The sequence below is a fragment of the Mustela lutreola genome, chromosome 12, assembly GCF_030435805.1.
Source record: "Mustela lutreola isolate mMusLut2 chromosome 12, mMusLut2.pri, whole genome shotgun sequence".
NCBI lineage: Eukaryota > Metazoa > Chordata > Mammalia > Carnivora > Mustelidae > Mustela > Mustela lutreola.
In genome coordinates, this window is record NC_081301.1 from 61,546,933 (window position 1) to 61,574,687 (window position 27,755).

At 38.2% G+C, this 27,755-nt stretch overlaps 1 protein-coding gene across 12 annotated transcripts in view; it reads right to left on the reverse strand.

The window, feature by feature from the left end:
• The window catches only part of KDM4C (lysine demethylase 4C), a 521,081-nt gene that overhangs the window by 237,851 nt on the left and 255,475 nt on the right, over nt 1-27,755 (reverse strand). For 10 of the 12 annotated variants that reach the window (XM_059142108.1, XM_059142109.1, XM_059142111.1 and 7 more), the window contains one exon: nt 1,439-1,632. In XM_059142108.1, the coding sequence (XP_058998091.1) occupies nt 1,439-1,632 (194 nt within the window). Of the gene's footprint in view, nt 1-1,438; nt 1,633-7,959; nt 8,170-27,755 lie in introns of those variants that run through there. The other 2 variants (XM_059142113.1, XM_059142118.1) reach the window with 2 other exon arrangements.

The following is a 27,755-nucleotide window of genomic DNA, read 5'->3' on the forward strand; positions in this document are numbered from 1 at the left end:
ATTTCTCTTATAAAATGCAGAAGCGTGACTCCATGTTCTTAAATTTCCTCCACTCACTACCATTTAAAAATAGCAGAATATAAATGTCAGAATAAGAAAATAAGCATCAGAAGTATGGCCAAAGATTTAAAATCACACTGCTATTTAGTTAATGGCCAAAAAACCCCAAAAACAAAAACTAGAAATAAGATATTGACCCAAACACAGGGGATTAAATACATGCAGGCATTGAGTATTATGTTGTACGAAATCATTTAATTACATGAAGAACACTCACAAAACCAGTCATCAAAGGGTTAACAGAGCATAGCCCAGTTTTGGAAAAGTATATTATGTAATATAATAAGCACATATGTAAAGGGTATCCACCAAATTTTAACACTGGATGGTGATGTTATAAGTGATTTGGGATTCCTTCACTATTCTTTTCCTTATTTTACAAATATTCTCCAGTGCCAAATATTAGTTTTATAATATGAAAGAAAAACAAGGAGTAATATTGGAGAATAAACGTGTAATATAAACCTGGAAAATATAAGAGCCTAAAAACTTTGCCTAAGGACCTGAGAGCAACATAACACATGCTCCATCAATGAGTTTTTTTTTTTTTAAAGATTTTATTTATTTATTTGACAGAGAAAGATCACAAGTAGGCAGAGAGGCAAGCAGAGAGAGAGGGGGAAGCAGGCTCCCTGCCGAGCAGAGAGCCCGATGTGGGACTCGATGCCAGGACCCTGAGATCATGACCTGAGCCGAAGGCAAAGGCTTAACCCACTAAGCTACCCAGACACCCCATCAATGGGTTTTAAAATAGGAAGATGCCCACAGATGACCTAAAAACTTCTGAAATGGCTCTGGCCACTAAAATGGAATATAGAATAAAGTTCACATGGACAACCATGTTAAACAAATACCACCTGCTCTGCTTTACACCTTGTAAAAGAATAAAACCAAGTGTATAAATTGTAGCCAAATATAGGTATCCTGATGAGTAAAGTATCTTGAGTGAAGAATGAAGAAAACAACTAAAGTCAGAAAATCAGTAGCTAAATGAAAAGGTTCGACATCAAGTTATTAAAGTTTATAAAAATATGGAGATGAATACAGAGCACTAATTCAACCTCAATGTACATTAGTAAGGGGTCTAGGAGGTCCCAGGACTGTTCTTTTTGGCATGTATAGCATGTCAGGAATATTCTCAAGCACATTATATATCCCTTCCTATATTTTACTTATTATACTTCTTAAGAATTATAAATTATAATTTATATAATTATAAGAATTATAAATACTTTGCCTCAGTTTTTTTCAGTAAGATATTAAGTAAATTTATGATGATAAACAGGAGAAAGCAAATGAATAGTTTCTGAGAACATCACATTCAATGACCCATTTTATTGAGTAGGTACAAGTGGGATGGGGGGGAAGAAATCATTACCTCCTAGATGCTTTTCTTACTTTCCTCCTCCTCTGCAGCCATGCTTTTACTTCAGGTGTGGATTCTGGAGTAGGCTTTGTGTGATCAATGGTGTATATATCCTTTCCTTGCTTCCAAAGCTGATATCTGTCTGGCTGAAATTTCCTCACAAAGATATCCATTGAGATTTTCACCATGTCTTTCCTGCAGGTGCACTGAAACAACAGGGTTGGTGTGCTTTAAACATTGTACTGGCTACATAAGGTCAGACTAAGTTATACTTTGAATGTACCATACATGAATACTCACTACAAACTTGAGGATAATGTTTTACATTTTCAATATAAATTGCAGCAAGTGATAAATTCAATTTTTTTCTGAACAGAGGTGACAACCTATACTTTCACATTTACAAATGATAAAATGCAGTGTATGGTTCATTGAGAACTTACTGCAAAAACAACTAATAGGAAAGCACACTATCTATCTATCTATCTATCTATCTATCTATATATATATATTTTTTATTGTTTATTTGAGAGAGAGACATCAAGAGAGAGCATGAGTGAGGAGGTCAGAGGGAGAAGCAGATTCCCCATGGAGCTGGGAGCCCGAAGTGGGACTCGATCCCAGGACTCCAGGATCATGACCTGAGCTGAAGGCAGTCACTTAACCAACTGAGAGCCACCCAGGCACCAGGAAAGCACACTTTTGTAAGATTGCCTGGGGCAGAAGAATTATCTTCTCATCATGAATATGGACCAAATGCTGAAAGGCCCATAAAACTGAAAACCTGGATTACAATGAATAAAAATAGCCAATGTATGTTTGTTTAGAAAAATTCAACCAATAGATTGAGATAAATTTTAATCACATGTATTTTAATCACATGTATGTTTATTAATAAATATACTCTCCCAGATTAATCAATAATTAGAGCAAATGACTGGCTTCTCTTCTATGTCCTACCCATAAGACCCCCACCATCATCACTTTAAATATGTAACTAAGAAGAAATAGTGTTAAGGCGAAAAGTTCAAAGAAAAGATTATTTTAAATCTACTAGGACTTTGATTATCATGAATACATAGTCAGCAGTTCCACCTTATAAAACAAGTTTCCTATAAAGACTTCAACAGGTTAAATTGTGTCTAGGCCAACATTCCATTAACAGGGCAGTTATCATGCAAACAATCCCTAACACACCTAACGACAGACTGGTTGACTTAACAACAGCCTTGAAACAATAAGTCTCTCAATATGTTGGTGATAAGATTATCATCTCCATCTAAATTAATTTCAAAGCTTAATAATCTCCAAACTGTATTATCTATCCCTAGAGTTCAAATCTTGACAGGTATAATGTTTTAAAAGTTCAGAAAACACCTTATACTCAACATGCCTAAAATAACTTCTTCAACTGCAAACAAACATTGTTATGATATCATGATTCTTCCATTCTTCTACATTCATAGTCAACATTTCCCAATCCCTCCCTTCTCATCTACTCCTAAAAATTCTGTCTGTCGTCACCAATAAGAAGTCCTTCCTTTAAAATGTCTCCTGCATGAAGTCCTTATACCAGGATCCTTTCATCTTCACTTTCAGACACTGAACTCTAGCATAACAAAGCAAACTCACTTCTCTATCTGCAGTCACTCCTAGCACCAATTCATCTTTAGAGCTGTCACTTTAATCCTCCTCAAATATCTTATAACCTTTCCTGAGTTCAATAAGCTGTAATCTATGCTGCTCTGCTATTAGAATAAAATCTAGACCCCTGAGTCCAGCATTCAAGGGATCCAAGATTTGACTCTACCAGTGAGATTTCCGAGTTTCTCTCCCATTACCACTCCTTTTCAACCCAAGGAGCATAATCACCAGAAGCCAAATGTGCAGATGCTTCCTTAACTCAGTACTTCTGCTTCTACCACAATGTCTTCCTGATCACTGTTCTATTATTACAAGAAAAAAAAATTATCTTAAACACTGTAAATTGTACCAACTATTCCTCTGAATGCAGTACTGTTTATCTATAGCTCTGCTTTCTATTATAAGTTAAGTATAGAAAAGGTTCTACAACATCTTGCTATAATTATCTTGGCCTATAAATACGGAAAAGGGAAATGTGAGAAATTTTAGCATATTTTGGTTTAAGATGCAATCTTACCCCTAAAGGAAGAAACAGAAACTGGATTCATCAGCAGAAACTTTCCTATTTCTTAAAGTGTTACCAATATTTGCTTCATGAAGAAAAATAAGGGATGAACAATATTGACACAATTAGTTTCTTTGGCAAGGGAGAATTTTGTCGTACCTATCTTACTTTCCCATTCCACCCTCACAGAAGTCAGATATTGTGAACATGCAGCAAGATCTACCACTCATTTGACTGCTTGACTCACTACAAAGGATTAAGTTCTATCTCCAAATTAAAATACTCAGAAAGAAAGAGACAAAAATATCCAAAATAATGCAAGGAACAACATCAGAGTCAAAAATAGTAAAATTCAGCAGCACAGAGAAATCTACTTTTTTTTTTTTTTTAAAGAAATCTAGTCTTGTTAGTATTGAAAAATAGTAACACTCATCTAAACCCTTCAGGAAGTTAAATGAGGTCATTTTAAGAGAATGCACTACATAAATTTGTTAGTAAGAAGGAATGACATTAACAATCCCATTTGGAAATTAAGAAACTTTCAGACTACATACTAATACAAAGAGCAATAATAAGCAATAGATAATACTTTTTGAGCAACCTATTTGTGATATCAAGTCAAAATACTAAAAAGAATGGCTATTCTTGCTGCTCCTTTTAAGAACATACACATATGGGTTAAAAATGCTAAGCCCAAATTTAAAGAGAATTTTCAGGGCGCCTGGGTGGCTCAGTGGGTTAAGCCGCTGCCTTCGGCTCAGGTCATGATCTCAGGGTGCTGGGATCGAGTCCCGCATCAGACTCTCTGCTCAGCAGGGAGCCTGCTTCCTCCTCTCCCTCTCTCTCTCTGCCTGCCTCTCTGCCTACTTGTGATCTCTCTCCGTCAAATAAATAAATAAAATCTTTAAAAAAAAAAAAAAAAAAAAAAAAGAATTTTCAGGAGTTTGTATGCATTGAATTCTTCCATATTTCACTACCCTAAGACTTACTATATAGAATCACGATTATATGTTCCTATCTCACAGGAAGTCAAATTTATGTTATTATTGATACTGAAAACCATCAATCTACTTTAAAGATGAAAATGCTTTAAAAATTAGCAACTTTCTAAGACAGAAAATACTAAATTAGTTGTCTCAACTGCAAAACTGGAATTTTCACATAACCACAATAAATGATTAATAAAATAAGAAGTTAATACTAAAACACCCAAACCGAGGTATTACTTTTAACATATTTTCTTCATGACACACAGGATGGATAATTAATTATGAAAAAAATACTTTCATGTGCAAATATCTGATAAGGAAGGCTTTGAAGGTATGAAAAAATGTGTGAAATGATTCTGCTTTTCATTCTGTTTATCAATAATTAAATGATAAGTAGGAAGGAACTAAGTTAAGAATGCCTTAAAATAAGACAAGTCTAGTAGCAACTTGATGGTGGCTGTCATGGTTATTATGAGGGTTTTACAGGTTGAATTGTGACCCCCTCAAAAGGTATGGTGCTGTGCTCACCCCAAGTATATCAAAATGTGACTTGTTAATGCAGAAGTAATGACTTAAGGTCATACCAGAGTAAGGTGGGCTTTAATCCAAAAGGATTGATAGCCATATCAGAAAAGAAGAGACAAAGACACACAGGGGAGAAGGCCATATGAAGACAGATGCACAGATAGGAGAAATATGTCTATAAGGCAAAGACCACCAAGGACCAACTTCCACTACCAGGAAAAGGCAGGGAAGGATTGCAAAGGGAGGCAAGTCTTATTGGCACCTTGATTTTGGATTTCCAGCATCCATTACCATGAGACAATACACTTCTGTTATTTTAAACCATCCAGTTTGTGGTCCTTTGTTACAGCAGTTCTCAGAAATGAATATAGCCTTAGAAAACTAATAAATGTTTGGTATTGTCAAGTGCATTACTGCTATAACAAATACCTTAAAAATTTGGAAGTGGTTCTGGATAAGAAAAGAGTAAAGAAACCTTCTGTGATCATAAGCAATACATACATAATCATGAACAGAATGTCACTAGACATGTGAACTTTGCTAAAGTGTTTTGTTAAAAAGGTGTTTTTGCCAAGATCTTGGATGATAATGAGGAACATGGTATTGAAAACTGGAAGGAAGGTGATCCTTGTGACAAAGTAACAGAACTGGGTTCTTCTGCTGAATATGTAGTTGAAGATATGTCCAAGGAAAATATGGAAAGTGCAGGCTATTTTCTTTGTTATTTATCATAAAATAGGAGGGAAGAAATAAACTGATGAAGGAAATGCTAAGCAAAAAGGAAAATTTTAGCCTATCCATTTAAGTGTGCTCTGCAGACTGGGCCAATGGTTTGGTGGGACAAACATCTGCTAAGGAGATTTGACATGTGAATCAGGGATGAACTCAACCATACCAGCAGAAGCCAGAACTCAGGATGTAGTTATCCTGGAAAGAAATATGGAGGACCTTCCTGTCTGATGGCTTGCATAGCCATGATTGCACAGAAAGCCAACACATTTTTTGAGATCTTTATACTGGCAAAATGCTGCTAGCTTGGATGGAAAGGGATAAAGACACAAAATAAAATGAAGGAAGAAAGACTCCAAGGGCAAAGTTACAGTAAAGAGAACTGAGCCAGGGGAGACAAGATCGTGGGGAACTAGAAGGAGGCACCGTTTCAACCTGTACCTAAAGTGAGCTGATTACCTACCAAAGAACTCTGATCAACCATGAATTAGCCTGAGATCAGAATTATACACGTCTGGATCTCTACAGGGGCAGAAGACACCAGTGGGCAGGTAAAGCGGAGTGGGAACATCGGACTGATATTGGAAGATAAACAAAAGGGGGAGGGAGCCACCAGAAGCCACCCATTGGAAAGTAATACCCCAATAAAAGAGTAACTGGGGACCAGCATTAACTTGGAGTCTGGTTGAAAGCACTCAAAAAGAGCAGGATCCTGGGGGGGGAAATTGTGGGAATTGGGGCAATTAGGGATAGGGGCTTAAGGCCCCAGATCAAGGAGAGACACCCCGGCACTGAGTCAGAGAAAGTGCAGCGAAGAAACCAGGTCTTGGTCCCTGAGCTGCCAGCATGCCTGAGAGCACCCGGGTGGTGGGTGGTGGCTCCCATGAGGGGCTGGGAGCCTCACCAGCCTGCAGAATCACAGCCTTTTTGCACTCTCCAAGCACGCTCTGCGCCCTGCTATCAGAGTCTGAGTTGCGCCCCACACCCTCCCCTGAGAGAGGTGTGTGCAGGCACCAGCCCAGTGCTTTCGGACCTGGAAAGACCAGGCACTCCCAGCCCTGGCCAGCGGGAAAATCTCTGTGTGTGATCACTGCTTGTGACCTCTATGGTGGACTGGAGCTGCCCAGACAGCTGCTGCTGTCGTGGTTTTGGGTACAAGCAGGAGTTCCTGCATCCCCAGGGACTGTGACTGGCAACCTGCTCTGCCAGTGGCCAAGGGGGAATTTATGTGCTCTGGAGCACCGAGAGAACAGATGAGGCTTCTCTCTGAGAGGGAGGTCGGGGTGCAGTTTGCTTTCCTCTAAACTCCAAAAACCATCAAAAGCTGTCAAGGTGAAAGAAAACAAACCAAAAAACCTCCAGAGAACAAAAGCCTGAAAAACCTGTCTCCTCAGAGACCACCCCCTTGAGGAGGGTGGGAGGACTTAACTCCAAAACACTGAAAACCCACACAGCAATCCCCTCCCCCAGAAAGCCATGGGGGGGGGGGCGGGGATTGGGAACAAGAGAACAAGCAGCACTACTTCATAGATACAACTTTTATTTTTAATTCGTTCCCACTATTCTGGTTCATTTTTTTATAGATAATATTTAACCTATTTACCACCACAGTGAGATGTCCAGTACATCAAATTCCATAATAACCTTTTAACCTGCACTATTTGATATATACTGGTATTTTTCTTTTGCTTTTCTATTTTTTAATTTTTTTTTAATTTTAGTTTAGTTTGGTTTATTCTTTTTTTATTTAAATTTTTTAATATTCATATAGAGTTAAACTTCAAGGTAATCCCCTTTCCCCAATTAATGTGACCCCTAAGGGTAAACCAATTTTTACTCCCCCTTTATTTTAGGAAAGTTGACTCCTTTAACAAAGATATCAAGATACATCCAGGAAGAATAAAAATAACCTTCCTCACCCACACTGAGAATTTATAACCACTCTCCCATCTTTTTCTTCCTCCAGTATTTGTATATTTGTGTTTGTCCTGGTAGTATATAAATCTTATACTTGGGGTTCTTTTTGATGAGGTTCTTTTCTTGTTTTGCTTTTATATATATATATATTTTTTTCTCTTCTCATCTACTTTTATCAGTTTTTTTATTTGACTGTTTTTGTTTGTATACTTCATAAATCTTACCTTGGGGCCGATTTGGGCTGGGCCTTCTTTTCTATTTATCTTTCTTTTTTTTTTTTTCCTTTCTCTCTCTCTCTTTTCTTTTCTCTCTTTCTTTTTTCTTTCGTTTGGATGGGGACTCTTGATTGCTCAGAAGCATTCCAGGGTGCACCTTGACTGCACCATGGTCGATACATTCAGCTACATCCATTCAGCCATCTCTCACCAAAATGACTAGGAGGAGGAATTCCGACAGAAAAAAAATTCAGAGGATGGGTATTCTGCAACAGAGCTAATGGCTATCGACATAAACAATATGTCGGAAAGGGAATTCAGGCTAACAATTATCCAGGCAATAGCTAAGTTGGAGAAAGCCATGGATGACAAAATGGAATTGATTAGGGCAGAACTGAAAACCACCAGGGAAGATGTTCACAATGTTCTCAATGAGTACCCATCTAATCTAAATTCTCTAAAAGCTAGGGTAACTGAGACAGAAGATAGAATCAGTGATCTGGAGGACAAACAGATAGAGAGAAAGGATCAGAAGGAAGCCTGGAACAAATAGCTTAGAAGCCACAAAAACAAAATTAGGGAAATAAATGACACCATGAAATGTTCCAATGTCAGAATTATTGGAATCCCTGAAGGGGAGGATAAAGAAAAAAGTATAGAAGATATAGTGGAACAAATTCTCCATGAAAATTTTCCCAATCTTGCGAATGGAACCAGTGTTCATGTACTAGAGGCAGAATGGTCTCCTCCTAAGATTATAGAATCTCAAAAGTCCTCGAGACAACTGATAGTAAGAATGAGGAATCATAATTGTAGACAGGCTTTCTTGAAAGCAGCTAGGACAAAAAAGGTCCTTACATACAGAGGCAAGCCCATCAGAATAACATCAGATCTGTCCACAGAAAACAGGCAAGCCAGAAAGGGCTAGATATATTCACGGCACTAAATGAGAAGAACATGCAGCCAAGAATACTTTGTCCAGTAAGAATGACATTCCAAATGGATGGAGAGATAAAGAGTTTCCAAGACCAGCAAGACTGGAAAGAGTATATGACCACCAAGCCGACACTGCAGGAAATATTAAGGCAGGGTTCTATAAAAGAGGGAAAGTCCTAAGAATATCATTGAACAGAAATATGGAGACAATCTACAGAAAGAAAGACTTCAAAGGTAACACAATGTCAATAAAAACATATCTATCAATAATCACTCTCAATGTGAATAGCCTAAATGCGCCCGTAAAATGACACAGGGTTGCAGACTGGATAAAACGACAGGACCCATCTATATGTTGTCTACAAGAGACCCATTCTGAACCTAAGGATACATCCAGACTGAAAATGGAGGGATGGAGAAGCATCTTTCATGCCAATGGGCTTCAAAAGAAAGCTGGAGTAGCAATTCTCATATCAGATAAAATAGATTTTAAACTAAAGACTGTAGTCAGAGATACAGAAGGACACTACATAATTTTTAAAGGGACTATCCAACAAGATGATCTAACAATTGTAAATATCTATGCCCCCAATATGGGAGCAGCCAATTACATAAGAAATCTATTAATCAAGATAAAGAGTCATATTCATATGAATACATTAATAGTAGGAGACCTTAACACGCCTCTCTCAGTAATACACAGATCATCCAAGCATAAAATCAATAAAGAAACAAGAGCATTGAATGACACATTGGACCAGATGGACCTCATAGATATATAGAGAACATTCCACCCTAAAACAACAAAATACTCATTCTTCTCAAGTGCACATGGAAGCTTCTCAAGAATAGACCACATACTGGGTCACAAATCAGGACTCATCTGATACCAAAAGACTGAGATTATTCCCTGCATATTCTCAGATAACAAGGTTTAGAAACTGGAGCTCAATCGCAAGGAAAAGTTTGGAAGGAACTCAAACACCTGGAATCTAAAGACCACCTTGCTTAAGAATGCTTGGATCAACCAGGAGATCAAAGAAGAACTTAAGCAATTCATGGAAACCAATGAGAATGAAGACACTTTGGTCCAAAACCTATCGGATACAGCAAAGGCAATCCAAAGGGGGAAATACTTAGCCATCCAAGCCTCCATCAAATCCACCAGCTGTCTCTACACCTTAAAGAGATGGAGAATCAACAACAAATCAAACTAACTCCACACATAAATAGGGAAATAATCAAGAACAGAGCAGAGATCAATGAGATAGAAACTAGAGATACAGTAGAGCCTATCAATGAAACTAGAAAATGGTTTTTTAAAAGAATCAATAAGATCAATAAACACTAATCCAAAAGAAAAGAGAGAAAGCTCGTATTAATAAAATTATAAATGAAAAGGGAGAGATCACAACTAACACCAAGGAAATAGAAACAATCATCAGAAGCTATTATCAACAGTTATATGCCAATAAGTTAAGCAACCTAGATGAAATGGATACATTCCTGGAAAACTATAAACTCCAAAAATTGAACCAGGAAGAAACTAACAACGTGAATAGACCAATATTTAGTAACAAGATTGAAACAGTGATAAAAACCTCCCAAAAAACAAGAGCTCAGGACCTGACAGATTCCCTGGGTAATTCTACCAAATTTTCAAAGAAGAAATAACACCTATTCTCCTGAAGCTGTTTCAAAAAATTGAAGCAGAAGGAAAACTTCCAGACTCTTTTTATAAAGACAGCGTTACACTGATCCCCAAACCAGGCAAAGACCCCACCATAAAGGAGAATATCAGACCAATATCACTGATGAATATGGATGCTAAGATTCTCAACAGGATCCTAGCAAACAGGATCCAACAGCACATTAAAAAGATTATCCACCATGACCAGGTGGGATTCATCCCTGGGTTACAAGGATGGTTCAACATTCCCAAATCAATCAATGTGATAGAACAAATCAATAAGAGAAGAGAGAAGAACCACATGGACCTCTCAATTGATGCAGAATAAGCATCTGACAAAATCCAGCATCTGTTCCTGATTAAAATGCTTCAAAGTATAGGGACCGAGGGAACATTCCTGAACTTCATAAAATCTATCTATGAAAAACCGACACCAAATATCATCCTCAATAGGAAAAAAGCTCACAGCCCTCCCATTGAGATCAGGAACACAACAAGAATGCCCATTATCACCACTCTTGTTCAACATAGTATTCGAAGTCCTAGCAACCGCAATCAGACAACAAAGAGAAATAAAAGGTATCCAAACTGGCAATGAAGAAGTCAAACTCTCTCTCTTCGCAGACACATGATGCTTTAAATGGAAAACCCAAAAGACTCCACCCCCAAACTACTAGAACTCATTCAGCAATTCAGTAATGTGGAAGGATACAAAGTCAATGTACAGTAATCAGTGGATTTCTTACACACTAACAATGAAAATACAGAAAGGGAAATTACAAAATTGATTCCATTTACTATAACACCAAGAACCATAAGATACCTGGGAATAAACCTAATGAAAAATTTAAAGGATCTGTACTCGAGGAACTACAGAACACTCATGAAAGAAATTGAAGAAGACACAAAAAAATGGAAGACCATTCCATGCTCTTGTATAGGAAGAATAAATACTGTTGAAATGTCTACACTGCCAGGAGCAATCTATACTTTTAATGCCATTTCGATCAAAATTCCACCAGATTTCTCAAAGAGCTGGAGCAAATAATCTAAAATTTGTATGGAATCAAAAGAAACCCCGATTGCTAAAGAAATGTTGAAAAAGAAAGATAAAACTGGGGGCATCACATTACCTGATTTCAAGTTTTACTACAAAGCTGTGACCACCAAGACAGCATGGTACTGGCATAAAAACAGACACATAGACCACTGGAACAGAGTAGAGAGCCCAGATATGGACCCTCAACTCTATGGTCAAATCATCTTTGAAAAAGTAGGAAAAAATATACAGTGGAAAAAAGACTGTCTTTTCAATAAATGGTGTTGGTAAAATTGGGCAGCTGTGTGTAGAAGAATGAAACTCGGCAATTCTCTTACACAATGCACAACTATAAACTCGAAATGGGTAAAAGACCTGAATGTGAGGCAGGGATCCACCAGAATTCTAGAGGAGAAGATAGGCAGTAACCTCTTCAATATCAGCCACAGCAACTTCTTTGAAGATGTCTCCAAAGGCAAAGGAAACAAAAGCGAGCTGAACGTTTGGGACTTCATCATATCAAAAGCTTCTGCACAGCAAAGGAAAGTAAATGCTGAAAATTAAAAGAGGCTGACTCTCTTTCTTAGAAATTATTAATTTCCCAACAAAGTATCCACAGTATCATAAAATAGTGAAAGTAAATGCTTAAAATTTAAAGAGAATTACTCTTTCTTAGAAATTATTAATTTCCCGAAGGAGTCAAGATGGTGGAGAAGTAGCAGGCTGAGACTACTTCAGCTAGCAGGAGATCAGCTAGATAGCTTACCTAAAGATTGCAAACACCTGCAAATCCATCGGCAGATCAAAGAGAAGAACAGCAATTCTGGAAACAGAAAAACAACCACTTTCTGAAAGGTAGGACTGGCGGAGAAGTGAATCCAAAGCGACGGGAAGATAGACCCCAGGGGGAGGGGCCGGCTCCCAGCAAGCGGCAGGCCAACGGAGCACAAAATCAGGACTTTCAAAAGTCTGTTCCGCTGAGGGACATCACTCCAGAGGCTAAACTGGGGCAAAGTCCACGTGGGGTCAGTGTGGCCTCAGGACCCGCAGGGTCACAGAAGGATCGGGGATGTCTGAGTGTCCCAGAGCTTGAGGGTATTGGAATGGGAAAACCAGCTACAGAGACGGAGCCGACAGTAAGATCGCAACTCGGGGTTACCTTGAACCGGTCACAGGCTCGGTGAGCTCGGAGCGCGGCCGGAGGTCAGGCAGTCGAGAGTAACTGGGAACTGTTCTCTGAGGACACACTGAGGAGGGGTGCCGCGGGCTCTCAGCTACTCCGGGCCAGAGACCAGGAGGCCACCATTTGTATTACCGTCCTCTGGAACTCTACGGAAAGCGGAAAGCGCTCAGGGAACAAAAGACCCTGAAAGCAACCAGAGCGGATTACTCAGCCCCTGGTAAGGGTGGTGAAATTCCGCCTGGGGCAAAGACACTTGAGAATCACTACACCAGGCCCCTCCCCCAAAGATCAACAAGAAATACAGCCAAGACCAAATTCACCTACCAAGGAGTGCGATTTCAATACCAAGAAGAGCAGCAGAATTCCAGAGGAGGAGAAAGCAAAGCACGGAACTCAAGGAGTTCTCCCTGTGATTTTTTTAGTCTTGCAGTTAATTTAATTTTTTTCTTTTTCATTTTTTTCTCTTCTTATACTAAAATTTTTTTTAAGATTTAAGCTTTTCTTTTTTAATGTTTTTAAACTAGTTTATCTAATATATATATTTTTTCTTTTTTCTATTTTTCTTTATTCATTTTCTATTTTTTAACTCTTTTCTTTTCTTTTTGTTCTTTTTCTTTTCTTTCTTTCTTTATGAACCTCTTTTTATCCCCTTTCTCCCCCCTCACGATTTGGGATCTCTTCTGATTTGGTTAAAGCATATTTTCCTGGGGTTGTTGCCACCCTTTTAGTATTTTACTTGTTCCTTCATATACTCTTATCTGGACAAAATGACAAGGCGGAAAAATTCACCACAAAAAAAAGAACAAGAGGCAGTACTGAAGGCTAGGGACCTAATCAATACAGACATAGGTAATATGTCAGATCTAGAGTTCAGAATGACAATTCTCAAGGTTCTAGCCGGGCTCAAAAAAGGCATGGAAGATATTAGAGAAACCCTCTCGAGAGATATAAAATCCCTTTCTGGAGAAATAAAAGAACTAAAATCTAACCAAGTTGAAATCAAAAAAGCTATTAATGAGGTGCAATCAAAAGTGGAGGCTCTCACTGCTAGGATAAATGAGGCAGAAGAAAGAATTAGCGATATAGAAGACCAAATGACAGAGAATAAAGAAGCTGAGCAAAAGAGGGACAAACAGCTACTCGACCACGAGGGAAAAATTCGAGAGATAAGTGACACCATAGACGAAACAACATTAGAATAATTGGGATTCCAGAAGAAGAAGAGAGAGGGGAGCAGAAGGTATACTGGAGAGAATTATTGGGGAGAATTTCCCCAATATGGCAAAGGGAACGAGCATCAAAATTCAGGAGGTTCAGAGAACGCCCCTCAAAATCAATAAGAATAGGCCCACACCCCGTCACCTAATAGTAAAATTTACAAGTCTCAGTGACAAAGAGAAAATCCTGAAAGCAGCCCGGGAAAAGAAGTCTGTAACATACAATGGTAAAAATATTAGATTGGCAGCTGACTTGTCCACAGAGACCTGGCAGGCCAGAAAGAGCTGGCATGATATTTTCAGAGCACTAAACGAGAAAAACATGCAGCCAAGAATACTATATCCGGCTAGGCTATCATTGAAAATAGAAGGAGAGATTAAAAGTTTCCAGGACAAACAAAAACTGAAAGAATTTGCAAACACCAAACCAGCTCTACAGGAAATATTGAAAGGGGTCCTCTAAGCAAAGAGAGAGCCTATAGGTGGTAGATCAGAAAGGAACAGAGACCATATACAGTAACAGTCACCTTACAGGCAATACAATGGCACTAAATTCAGATCTCTCAATAGTTACCCTGAATGTTAATGGGCTAAATGCCCCAATCTAAAGATACAGGGTATCAGAATGGATAAAAAAACAAAACCCGGGACGCCTGGGTGGCTCAGTTGGTTAAGCAGCTGCCTTCGGATCAGGTCATGATCCCAGCGTCCTGGGATCGAGTCCCACATCAGGCTCCTTGCTCCGCAGGGAGCCTGCTTCTCCCTCTGACTCTGCCTTCCACTCTGTATGCCTGTGCTCGCTCTCACTCGCTCTCTCTCTGACAAATAAATAAATAAAATCTTAAAAAAAAAAAAAAAACCCATCTATATGTTGCCTCCAAGAAACTCATTTTAAGCCCGAAGACACCTCCAGATTTAAAGTGAGGGAGTGGAAAAGAATTTACCATGCTAATGGACATCAGAAGAAAGCAGGAGTGGCAATCCTTAGATCAGATCAATTAGATTTTAAGACAAAGACTATCATAAGAGATGAGGAAGGACACTATATCATACTCAAAGGGTCTGTCCAACAAGAAGATCTAACAATTTTAAATATCTATGCCTCCAACGTGGGAGCAGCCAACTCTATAAACCAATTAATAACAAAATCAAAGAAACACATGAACAATAATACAATAATAGTAGGGGCCTTTAACACTCCCCTCACAGAAATGGACAGATCACCCAAGCAAAAGATCAGCAAGGAAATAAAGGCATTAAACGACACACTGGACCAGATGGACATCACAGATATATTCAGAACATTTCATCCCAAAGCAACAGAATACACATTCTTCTATACTGCACATGGAACATTTTCCAGAATAGATCACATCCTCAGTCTTAAATCAGGACTCAGCCAGTATCATAAGATTGGGATCATTCCCTGCATATTTTCAGACCACAATGCTCTGAAGCTAGAACTCAACCACAAGAGGAAGTTCGGAAAGAACCCAAATACACGGAGACTAAACAGCATCCTTCTAAAGAATGAATGGGTCAACCAGGAAATTAAAGAAGAATTGAAAAAAATCATGGAAACAAATAATAATGAAAACACAACAGTTCAAAATCTGTGGGACACAACAAAGGCAGTCCTGAGAGGAAAATATATAGTGGTACAAGCCTTTCTCAAGAAACAAGAAAGGTCTCAGGTACACATCCTAACCCTACACCTAAAGGAGCTGGAGAAAGAACAAGAAAGAAACCCTAAGCCCAGCAGGAGAAAAGAAATCATAAAGATCAGAGCAGAAATCAATGAAATAGAAACCAAAAAAACAATAGAGCAAATCAACGAAACTAGGAGGTGGTTCTTTGAAAGAATTAATAAAATCGATAAACCCCTGGCCAGACTTATCAAAAAGAAAAGAGAAAGGACCCCAAAAAATAAAATCATGAATGAAAGAGGAGAGATCACAGCTAACACCAAAGAAATACAAACTACTTATAAGAACATACTATGAGCAACTCTCTACGGCAACAAATTTGACAATCTGGAAGAAATGGATGCATTCCTAGAAACATATAAACTACCACAACTGAACCAGGAAGAAATAGAAAGCCTGAACAGACCCATAACCAGTAAGGAGATTGAAACAGTCATTAAATGTCCCCAAACAAATGAAAGCCCAGGGCCTGACGGCTTCCCGGGGGAATTCTACCAAACATTTAAAGAAGAACTAATTCCTATTCTCCTGAAACTATTCCAAAAAATAGAAATGGAAGGAAAACTTCCAAACTCATTTTATGAGGCCAGCATCACCTTGATCCCAAAACCAGACAAGGATCCCATCAAAAAAGAGAGCTATAGACCAATATCCCTGATGAACACAGATGCGAAAATTCTCACCAAAATACTAGCCAATAGGATTCAACAGTACGTTAAAAGGATTATTCACCACGACCAAGTGGGATTTATTCTAGGGCTGCAAGGTTGGTTCAACATCCGCAAATCTGTCAATGTGATACAACACATCAATAAAAGAAAGAACAAGAACCATATGATACTCTCAATAGATGCTGAAAAAGCATTTGACAAAGTACAGCATCCCTTCCTGATCAAAACTCTTCAAAGTGTAGGGAGAGAGGGCACATACCTCAATATCATCAAAGCCATCTATGAAAAACCCACCGCAAATATCATCCTCAATGGAGAAAAACTGAAAGCTTTTCTGCTAAGGTCAGGAACACGGCAGGGATGTCCATTATCACCACTGCTATTCAACATAGTACTAGAAGCCCTAGCCTCAGCAATCAGACAACAAAAGGAAATTAAAGGCATCCAAATCGGCAAAGAAGAAGTCAAATTATCACTCTTCGCAGATGATATGATACTATATGTGGAAAACCCAAAAGACTTCACTCCAAAACTGCTAGAACTTGTACAGGAATTCAGTAAAGTGTCAGGATATAAAACCAATGCACAGAAATCAGTTGCATTTCTCTACACCAACAGCAAGACAGAAGAAAGAGAAATTAAGGAGTCAATCCCATTTACAATTGCACCCAAAGCCATAAGATACCTAGGAATAAACCTAACCAAAGAGGCACAGAATCTATACTCAGAAAACTATAAAGTACTCATGAAAGAAATTGAGGAAGACACAAAGAAATGGAAAAATGTTCCATGCTCCTCGATTGGAAGAATAAATATTGTGAAAATGTCTATGCTACCTAAAACAGTCTGCACATTTAATGCAATTCCTATCAAAGTACCAGCCATCTTCTTCAAAGTAATGGAACAAATAATGCTAAAATTTATATGGAACCAGAAACGACCTCAAATAGCCAAAGGGATATTGAAAAAGAAAGCCAAAGTTGGTGGCATCACAATTCCGGACTTCACGCTCTATTACAAAGCTGTCATCATCAAGACAGCATGGTACTGGCACAAAAACAGACACATAGATCAATGGATCAATGAAACAGAATAGAGAGCCCAGAAATAGACCCTCAACTCTATGGTCTTTGACAAAGCAGGAAAGAATGTCCAATGGAAAAAAGACAGCCTCTTCAATAAATGGTGTTGGGAAAATTGGACAGGCACATGCAGAAAAATGAAATTGGACCATTTCCTTACACCACACACGAAAATAGACTCAAAATGGATGAAGGACCTCAATGTGCGAAAGGAATCCATTAAAATCCTTGAGGAGAACACAGGCAGCAACCTCTTCGACCTCAGCCGCAGCAACATCTTCCTAGGATCATCGCCAAAGGCAAGGGAAGCAAGGGCAAAAATGAACTATTGGGATTTCATCAAGATCAAAAGCTTCTGCACAGCAAAGGAAACAGTTAACAAAATCAAAAGACAACTGACAGAATGGGAGAATATATTTGCAAAGGACATATCAGATAAAGGAGTAGTGTCCAAAATCTATAAAGAACTTAGCAAACTCAACAGCTAATGAGAAAATAATCCAATCAAGAAATGGGAAGAGAACATGAACAGACATTTCTGCAAAGAAGACATCCAGATGGCCAACAGACACATGAAAAAGTGCTCCATATCACTCGGCATCAGGGAAATACAAATCAAAACCACAATGAGATATCACCTCACACCAGTCAGAATGGCTAAAATCAACAAGTCAGGAAATGACAAATGCTGGTGAGGATGTGGAGAAAGGGGAACCCTCCTCCACTGTTGATGGGAATGCAAGCTGGTGCAACCACTCTGGAAAGCAGCATGGAGATTCCTCAAAATGTTGAAAATAGAACTGCCCTATGACCCAGCAATTGCACTACTGGGTATTTACTCTAAAGTTACAAACGTAGTGATCCGAAGGGGCACGTGCACCCGAATGTTTATAGCAGCAATGTCCACAGTAGCCAAACTATGGAAAGAACCTAGATGTCCATCCACAGATGAATGAATCAAGAGGATGTGGTATATATATACAATGGAATACTATGCAGCCATCAAAAGCAATGAAATCTTGCCATTTGTGACAACATGGATGGAACTACAGCGTATCATGCTTAGCGAAATAAGTCAAGCGGAGAAAGACAACTATCATATGATCTCCCTGATATGAGGAAGTGGTGATGCAACATGGGGGCTTAAGTGGTTAGGAGAAGAATCAATAAACAAGATGGGATTGGGTGGGAGACAAACCGTAAGTGACTCTTAATCTCACAAAACAAACTGAGGGTTGCTGGGGGAAGGTGGGTTGGTTGAAGGGGGGTGGGGTTATGGACATTGGGGGAGGGTATGTGCTTTGGTGAGTGCTGTGAAGTGTGTAAACCTGGCGATAAATACCTGTACCCCTGGGGATAAATATATGTTTATAAAAAATAAAAAATTTAAAAAAAATTTTTTTAAAAAGTAATTATTAATTTCCCAACCATTATGAAAAACACCCAGTACATCAGATTTATTGAATTAGAACAATCAAAAAGTGGGGAGGAGCCAATGATGGCAACTCTTGTTTCAAAGATTTATATATGACCAAATGAAATATATATTCTCATTTTCCACTGACACAGGAATTCTTTTTTTTTTTTTTAAAGATTTTATTTATTTATTTGACAGACAGAAATCACAAGTAGATGGAGAGGCAGGCAGAGAGAGAGAGGGGGAAGCAGGCTCCCCGCTGAGCAGAGAGCCCGATGTGGGGCTCGATCCCAGGACCCTGAGATCATGACCTAAGCCGAAGGCAGCGGCTTAATCCACTGAGCCACCCAGGCGCCCGACACAGGAATTCTTAATGTGTCTTTAACCTCAGAACACTATCCTTTGTAATAAGAATACTAGAGGGTATTATGCTAAGTGAAATAAGTAAATCAGAGAAATACAATTATCATAAGATCTCTCTGATATAAGGAATTTGAGAGGCAGGGCATGTGGTTGTGGCGGTTAGGGAGGGAAAAAATGAAACAAGATGGGATTGGGAGGGAGGCAAACCATAAGAGACTCAATCTCATGAAACAAACTGAGGGTTGCTGGGAGGCTGGGGTCCAGGGAGGGATAGGTTGGCTGGGTGATGGAAATTGGGAAGGGTATGTGCTATGGTGAGTGCTGTGAAATGTGTAAGCCTGATGATTCACAGACCCTGGGACAATAACATATTATATGTTAATTTAAAATAAATAAAGAAAGACATGCATATTAAAAAAATACTAAGATATTTCATACTGTCTTTTGTCATAATCATTATAAGTTGTATTTAACAATACAAATGACTCAGTCCGTTTTCCTCTTCCAGGGATGGCATCTATAGGTATTCAGAATGCTCCAGCATTTGACATACTGTCATAGGCTGTCCTACAATACAGCCTCTAACAAAGCTAAGCTGCCCAAACCCCTGGTAACAGAATTGTTTACCTTTATACCAAGAAGGTTTGGAGGCACCAAAATCCTCATGACGCATCTGCATAGACTCACTTTGAGGAGTTACTGCTATGAGATCTGAAGTTTTAATGAAGTTGTCTAAAGTGAAAAAACATGTCGGCAGGGCATATGGGGGTTCTATGTTGTTTAGAGTGTCCAGGACAGGATCAAGCTTGCTTTCCTTGTTGAGGAAACACTTCCTTGTGAAGTGTTAAAGACACAGAGAGAGTAAGAAAGAAAAAAAAAATTGAAGCTTTCTTAAAAATGAAGCATTTTAAAAATGAAGTTTTTAAGTAATAAAAAATTAAGAGGCCAAAAAAAGACTAATTTTAAAACCACAGGTAAACATATTAATTCTTGTTTCCTTCAGAAATTAAAATCAATAATTGGAAAAGGTAGTTTTTAACATCCTATGTTTATGTCAAAATCTAGTCCCCCTAAAATATTATTATCAAAAGTTAAGTTAATTATTTCTAAGGCACAAATTGCCAGATAAGAAATCTAATAACCCCTTAACCCATTCCAACAGATAGCAAAAATGTCTCACATCTCCAAATATATAAGCTATAAAAATAATGTACATAAAATGTAAAAATGCCAGATATTCAATGGAATCCCTGTCATTGGCTTTGAGAGCCCAAAAGTTTGTACATTACAAGCTATCCTTTGAAAGAGTATTTCATTAATAAAGAACAAAGGGAAGAGAGAGATTTTTCCAGTTCACTGTTTTCTAACACCCTACGTTTTTTAGCTTTGAAGTAAGAATTAAGAAAATTATGTTATTAACATAGTTAGACAAAGTTATTCATTATTTCTACATTAGGTAGCAAAGATATTGTTAAGTATGAGGCATAGCAACCTTTTATTTAACCAAAAATGTGACTGATGGTGATAACTAATTAAAACCCAAGTCAGTAACTAAACCTGAAATGTAATTTTATTCTAAATTATCAAACTACTTTTTATAGTAACAGATAATTTAGTCCTCAGTAAGTTCAGATACTTCACTAAAAAAATGTGTAGACATTCCAGGGGTAGAGCAGCAAGAGAAATCTTAACTACAGAATTTGGGTATTAAATTGACAAGGCTGTAATAAGTCCTTCTTAAATGTGGTTTGTGACCAGCTGATGTACAACCTACCAGGGTTGCTTCTCTTTCATTCTTTCCCATTCTTAGAGCTTTTTATCTATTTTCTTTTTTTTTTTAACTTTAATTTTTTTTCAGTGTTCCAAAATTCATTATTTATGCACCACACCCAGTGCTCCATGCAATATATGCCCTCCATAATACCCACCACCAGGCTCACCCAACCCCCCACCATGCTTCCCTCCAAAACCCTCAGTAGGTTTCTCAGAGCCCCCAGTCTCTCGTGGTTTGTCTCCCCTCTGATGTCCCCATCTCAATTCTCCTATCCATCTCCCAATGTCCTTCATGTTATTCCTTATGCTCTACAAGTAAGTGAAACCATATGATACTTGACTCTCTCTGCTTGACTTATTTCACTCAGCATAATCTCTTCCAGTCCCATCCATGTTGATACAAAAGTTGGGTAACCATCCTTCCTGATGGAGGCATAATACTCCAGTGTATATATATATGGATCATATCTTCTTTATCCATTCATCCATTGAAGGGCATCCTGGTTCTTTCCACAGTTTGGCGACTATGGCCATTGCTGCTATGAACACTACAGTACAGATGGCCCTTCCCTTAACTACATCTGTATCTTTGGGGTAAATACCCAGTAGTGCAATTGCAGGGTCATGGACTAGCTCTATTTTTATATTTTGAGGAATATCCACACTGTTTTACAAAGTGGCTGCACCAACTTACATTCCCACCAACAGTGGAAGAGGGTTCCCCTTTCTCCACATCCTCTCTAACACATGTTGTTTACTATCTTGTTAATAATGGCCATTCTAACTGGTGTCAGGTCTCAATGTGGTTTTGATTTGATTCTCCCTGATGGCTAATGATGATGAACATTTTTTCATGTACCTGTTAGCCATTTGTATGTCTTCTTTGGAAAAGTGTCTGCTCAATGTCTTCTGCCCATTTTTTTGACAATGATTATCTGTTTTGTGTGTGTTGAGTTTGAGGAGTTCATTATAGATCTTGGATATCAACCCTTTGCCTGTAGTGTTATTTGCAAATATCTTCTCCCATTCCGTGGGTTGCCTCTTTGTTTCATTGACTCTTTCCTCTGCTGTGCAAAAGCTTTTGATCTTGACGAAGTCCCAAAAGTTCATTTTTGCTTTTGTTTCCTTTGCCTTTGGAGACATATCTTGAAAGAAATTGCTGTGGCCGATATCAAAGAGGATATTGCCTATGTTCTCCTCTAGGATTTTGATAGATTCCTGCCTCACATTGAGGTCTTTTATCCATTTCGAGTTTATAGTTGTGTATGGTGTAAGAGAATGGTCGAGTTTCATTCTTCTACATATAGCTGCCCAATTTTCCCAGCACTATTTATTGAAGAGACAGTCTTTTTTCCACTGTATATTTTTTTATATTTTTTATATATTTTTTCCTGCTTTGTCGAAGATGACTTGACCATAGAGTTGAGGGTCCATATCTGGGCTCTCTATTCTGTTCCACTGGTCTATGTGTCTGTTTTGTGCCAGTACCATGCTGTCTTGCTGATCACAGCTTTGTAGTAAAGCTCGAAATTAGGCAATGTGGCATTTTATCTATTTTCAACTTAGTTATAATCAAACCCTAAATAGTCTTCTCTAAACATGTAAATAATAATTTGCTGGCAAATTTGATAGCAGTAAAGCAAACTAAGTTACTAATAATCCACCAGCACACCTGACTTTTTTTTTTTTTTAAGATTTTACTTATTTGACAGACAGCACAAGTAGACAGAGAGGCAGGCAGGGGGGCGGGGGGAGAAGCGGGCTTCCTGCTGAGCAGAGAGGCCGATGTGAGGCTCGATCCCAGGACCCCGGGATCATGACCTGAGCCAAAGGCAGAGACTTTAACCCACTGAGCCATCCAAGCACCTCTACACCTGACTTTCTGTCTTCATCTCACATCTACATAAACATCCACCTACTCAATCAATATAAATGGAATTTCCACCCATCATATCAAACTTACAAAAAAAAAAAAAAAGGTAAAGCTCTTCAGTAAACTCAACATAGTTAATTCATTAAATCTGTAGTGTTCCAAGATTCCCAAGATATTCTCTGCTACATTTACACCTATTTATTTCTTATTCTATGAATGAAGAAAAATATTTTGCAAAATGCACTCAGATTACAGTTAAGATTTCTAATCAATATTTTCTGGCATTATGTTTCAATTAAAAAGCCACATGTTTTTAATGAAATTTAATCAATTATTTTAACAGAAATGTGGCCTCAACTAAAGGGATATTAAGAGGGGCGCCTGGGTGGCTCAGTGGGTTAAGCCTCTGCCTTCGGCTCAGGTCATGATCTCAGGGTCCTGGGACAGAGCCCCCTCTGCTCAGCAGGGCAGCCTGCTTCCTCCCCCCACCGCCTGCCTCTCTGCCTACTTGTGATCTCTCTCTCTGTGTCAAATAAATAAATAAAATATTTTAAAAAATAAAATAAAGGGATATTAAGAAACAGTAAACAAAGACAATCTTAGAAAACAGATGCATTATGTAGTTACTGAAGCCAGCATTTACTGACAGGATATCATTCTACTATTTGTAGAAGTATCGAAACTAAAAAGATACTACAAAAATTGCTGAAGGAGCTTTTGTTCTTTACCTGTTCAATAGATACAAACAATGCATAAAAATATTTAATGTGCTATGAATATGGGGTGTATGTATCCCTTTCAAATAGTATTTTTATATTCTCTCAGTAAATATCAAGTAGTACAATTGCTGGGTCCTAGGGTAATTCTATTTTTAACTTTTTGAGGAACCTCCATATTGTTTTCCACAGTGTCTGCACCAGTTTGCTTTCCCACCAACAACAGAAAAGTGTTCCTCTTTCTCCACATCCTCGCAAACACCTGTTTTATCTTATATTGTCCATTTCAGACATTCTGACAAATGTGAGGTAATATCTCTTTATAGTTTTGTTATTTAAATTCAATTAATTAACATACAGTGTATTATAACATACAGTGAATTATAGAATTCAGTGATTCATCAGTTTTACAAAATACCCAGTGTTCATTACATCATGTGCCTCCTTAATGCCCATCACCAAGTTACCTCATCTATAACCACCCTCTCCCCTGCAGCAACCTTCAGTTTTTGTTTCCTATGATTAAGAGGCTCTTAGGGTTTGTCTCCCTGTGGTTTTGTCTTGTTTTATTTCCTTCCATCCCTAGCTCCTCTTTATGTTTCTTAAATTCCACGTATCAGTGAGATTATATGATAATTTTCTTTCTCTGATTGACTTATTTCCCTTAGCATAATCCCTTTAGTTCCAACCCTGTCGTTGCAAATGGAAAGATTTCATTTTTGACAGCTGAATAGTATTCCATTGTGTGTGTGTGCGCGCGCGCGCGCTCGCATGCCTGTGTGTGTATGTGATCACCTCTTCTTCACCTGTTCACCTCTTAATGGATATCTGGGCTCTTTCCATCCCTTGGCTATTGTGGACATTGCTGCTAGAAATGAAGGGGTGCAGATGCCCCTTCAGATCACTACATTTGTATTTTGGGGGTAAATACCTAGTAGTGCAATTGCTGGGTCATAGGGTAGCTCTATTTTGAACTTTTTGAGGACCGTCCATACTGTTTTCCAGAGTGGCTAAAACAAGTTGCATTCTCACCAACACTCTGGGGGTTTCCCCTTTCTCACATCCTTGCCAACATCTGTTATTTCCTGACTTGTTAATTTCAGCCATTCTGACCAGTGTGAGGCGGTATCTCACTGTGGTTTTGATTTGTATTTCCCTGATGACAAATAAGGTGGAACACTTTTTTATGTGTCTGATCGCCATTTGTATGTCTTCATTGGAGAAATATCTGTTCATGTCTTCTGCCCATTTCTTGATTGGATTATTTGTTCTTTGGGTGTTGAGTTTCATTAAGTGCCTTAGAGAGTTTTGGATACTAGGATTTTACCTGTAAAGACATTTGAAAATAACTTCTCCCATTCTGTCAACTGTCTTTTTGTTTCATTGACTATTTCCTTTGCTGTGTAAGAGCTTTTTATCTTGAAGTCCTGATGGTTCATTTTTGCCTTTGGAGACATGTCTAGGAAGAAGTTGCTACAGCTGAGGTGACAGATGTGGCTATCTGTGTTTCTCTACCATCTTGAAGGATTCTTGTCTCACATTTAGGCCTTTCATCCATTTTGAGCCTATTTTTGTGCATGGTGTAAGGAAATTGTCCAGTTTCACTCTTCTGCATGTGGCTGTCCTATTTTCCAACACCATTTGTTGAAGAGACTGTATTTTTTCCACTGGATATTCTTCCCTGCTTTGTTGAAGATTAGTTGACCACAGAGTTAAGAGCCCATTTCTGAGCTCTCTATTCTGTTCCATTGACCTTTCTGTCTCTTTTTGTACCCATACAATATTGTCTTGATGATTACAGCTTTGTAATATAGTTGAAGTTTGGAATTGGATGTCACCAGCTTTGGTTTTCTTTTTCAATATTCCTCTGGCTACTTGGGGTCTTTTCTGGTTCCATACGAATTTTAGGATTATTTGTTCTAGCACCGTGAAAAAAAAAACTTGATGGTATTTTGATAGGTGTTGCACTGAATGTATAGACTGCTCTGGGAAGCAGAGACATTTTAACAATATTTGTTCTTCCAATCCATGAGCATGGAAATTTTTCCATTTCTTTCTTTGTGTCTTCCTCAATTGCTTTCATGAGTGTTCTATAGTTTTCTGAATATAGATCCTTTGCCCCTTTGCTCAGATTTATTCCTCGGTATCTTGTGGTTTGGGATGCAACTGTAAATGAGATCGACTCCTTAATTTCTCTTTCTTCTGTCTCATTTTTGGTGTATAAAAATGCAACTGATTTCTGTGCACTGATTTTATATCCTCTCACTTTGCTGAATTCCTATATGAGTTCTACCAATTTTGGGGTGAAGTCTTTTGGGTTTTCCATATGGAGTGTCATGTCATCTGCAAAAAGTGAGACTTCAACTTCTTTGCCAATTCAGATGTCTTTTATTTCTTTTTGTTGTCTGATTGCTGAGGCTAGGATTTCTAAGTATTATGCTGAACAACAGAGGTGAGAGTGGACATTCCTGACGTGCTCCTAACCTTAGGGGAAATGCTCTCAGTTTTTCCCTACTGAGAATGGTATTTTTGTGGGCTTTTATGTTACTGAGGTGTGTTCCCTCTATCCCTACACTGTGAAGAGTTCTAATCAAGAAAGGATACTGTACTTTGTCAAATGTTTTTTCTGCATCTATTGAGAGGATCATATGGTTATTGTCCTTTCTTTTATTAATGTAGAATATCACATTGATCTGCAGATGTTGAACCACTTTTGAAGGCCAGAATAAATCCCACTTGGTGGTGGTGAATAATCTTTTTAATGTGCTATCGGATGCTATTAGCTACTATCTTCAAGAGTATTTTTGTACCTGTGTTCATCAGGGGTATTGGTCTATAATTCTCCCTTTTGGTGTGGTCTTTGTCTGCTTTTGGGATCAAAGCAATGCTGACCTAGAGTTTGGAAGTTTTCCTTCCATTTCTGGTTTGTTTGCTTGTTTAGTTTTGTTTTGTTTGAAACACCTTCATGAGAATAAGTATGAATTCTTCTTTAAATGTTTGGTACAATTGCCCTGAGAAGCCATCCAGCCCCAGACTCTTGTTTCTTGAGAGATTTCTGATTACTGTTTCAACTTCCTTGTTGGTTATAGGTCTGTTCAGGTTTTCTATTTCTTCCTGGTTCAGTTTTGGTAGTTTATACCTCTCTAGAAATGCACCCATTTATTCTAGATTGCCTGATTTGCTGACATATATTTGCTCATAATATGTTCTTATCATTGCTTTTATTTCTTTAGTGTTGGGTGTGATCTCTTCTCTTTCATTCATGATATATTTGGATCCTTACTCTTTTCTTCTTCATAAGTCTGGCCAGGGGTTTATCAATCTTCTTAATTCTGTCAAAGAACAAGCTCCTAGTTTCACTGACCTGTTCTACTCTTCTTTTGGTTTCTATTTCATTGATTTCTGCTCTAATCTTTATTAATTCTCTTTTCCTGATGGGCTCAGGCTTTATTTGCTATTCTTTCTCCAGCTCATTCAGATGTAAGTTACGCTGCATATTTGAGACCTTTCTTGTTTCTTGAGAAAGGCTTATAGTGAGAAATACTTCCCTTTTAGGATGGCCTTTGCTGTATCCTAAAGGTTTTTAGTTATGTTTTCATTTTCATTTGTTTCCATGATTTTTTTTAATCCTTATTTAATTTACTGGTTGAACCATTCATTCCTTAGTAGGATGTTCTTTATCCTCCATGTATTTGAGTTCTTTCTAAATTTTCTCTTGTGATTGAGTTCTAGTTTCAAAGCAGTGTGGTCTGAGAATACAGGCAAGCATGGTCCCGATCTTTTGCTACCAGCTGAGACCTAATTTGTGACCCAATATGTGCTCTATTCTGGAGAAAGTTCAGTGTGCACTTGGGAATAATGTGTCTTCTGGAAGGCTCTGAATATACCTGAGAAGTTCATCTGGTCCACTGTATCATTCAAAACCCCTATTTCCTTGTTGATCTTCTGCTTAGATGATTTGTCCATTTCTCTGAGTCCCCTACTATTATTGTATTATTATCAATGTATTTCTTTAATTTTGTTATTAACTGGTTTATATAATTGGCTGTTCCCATGTTAGGGGCATAAATATTTACAACTGTTAGATCTTCTTGTTAGACAGACCCTTTAATTATGATATAGTGTCCTTCCTCATCTTT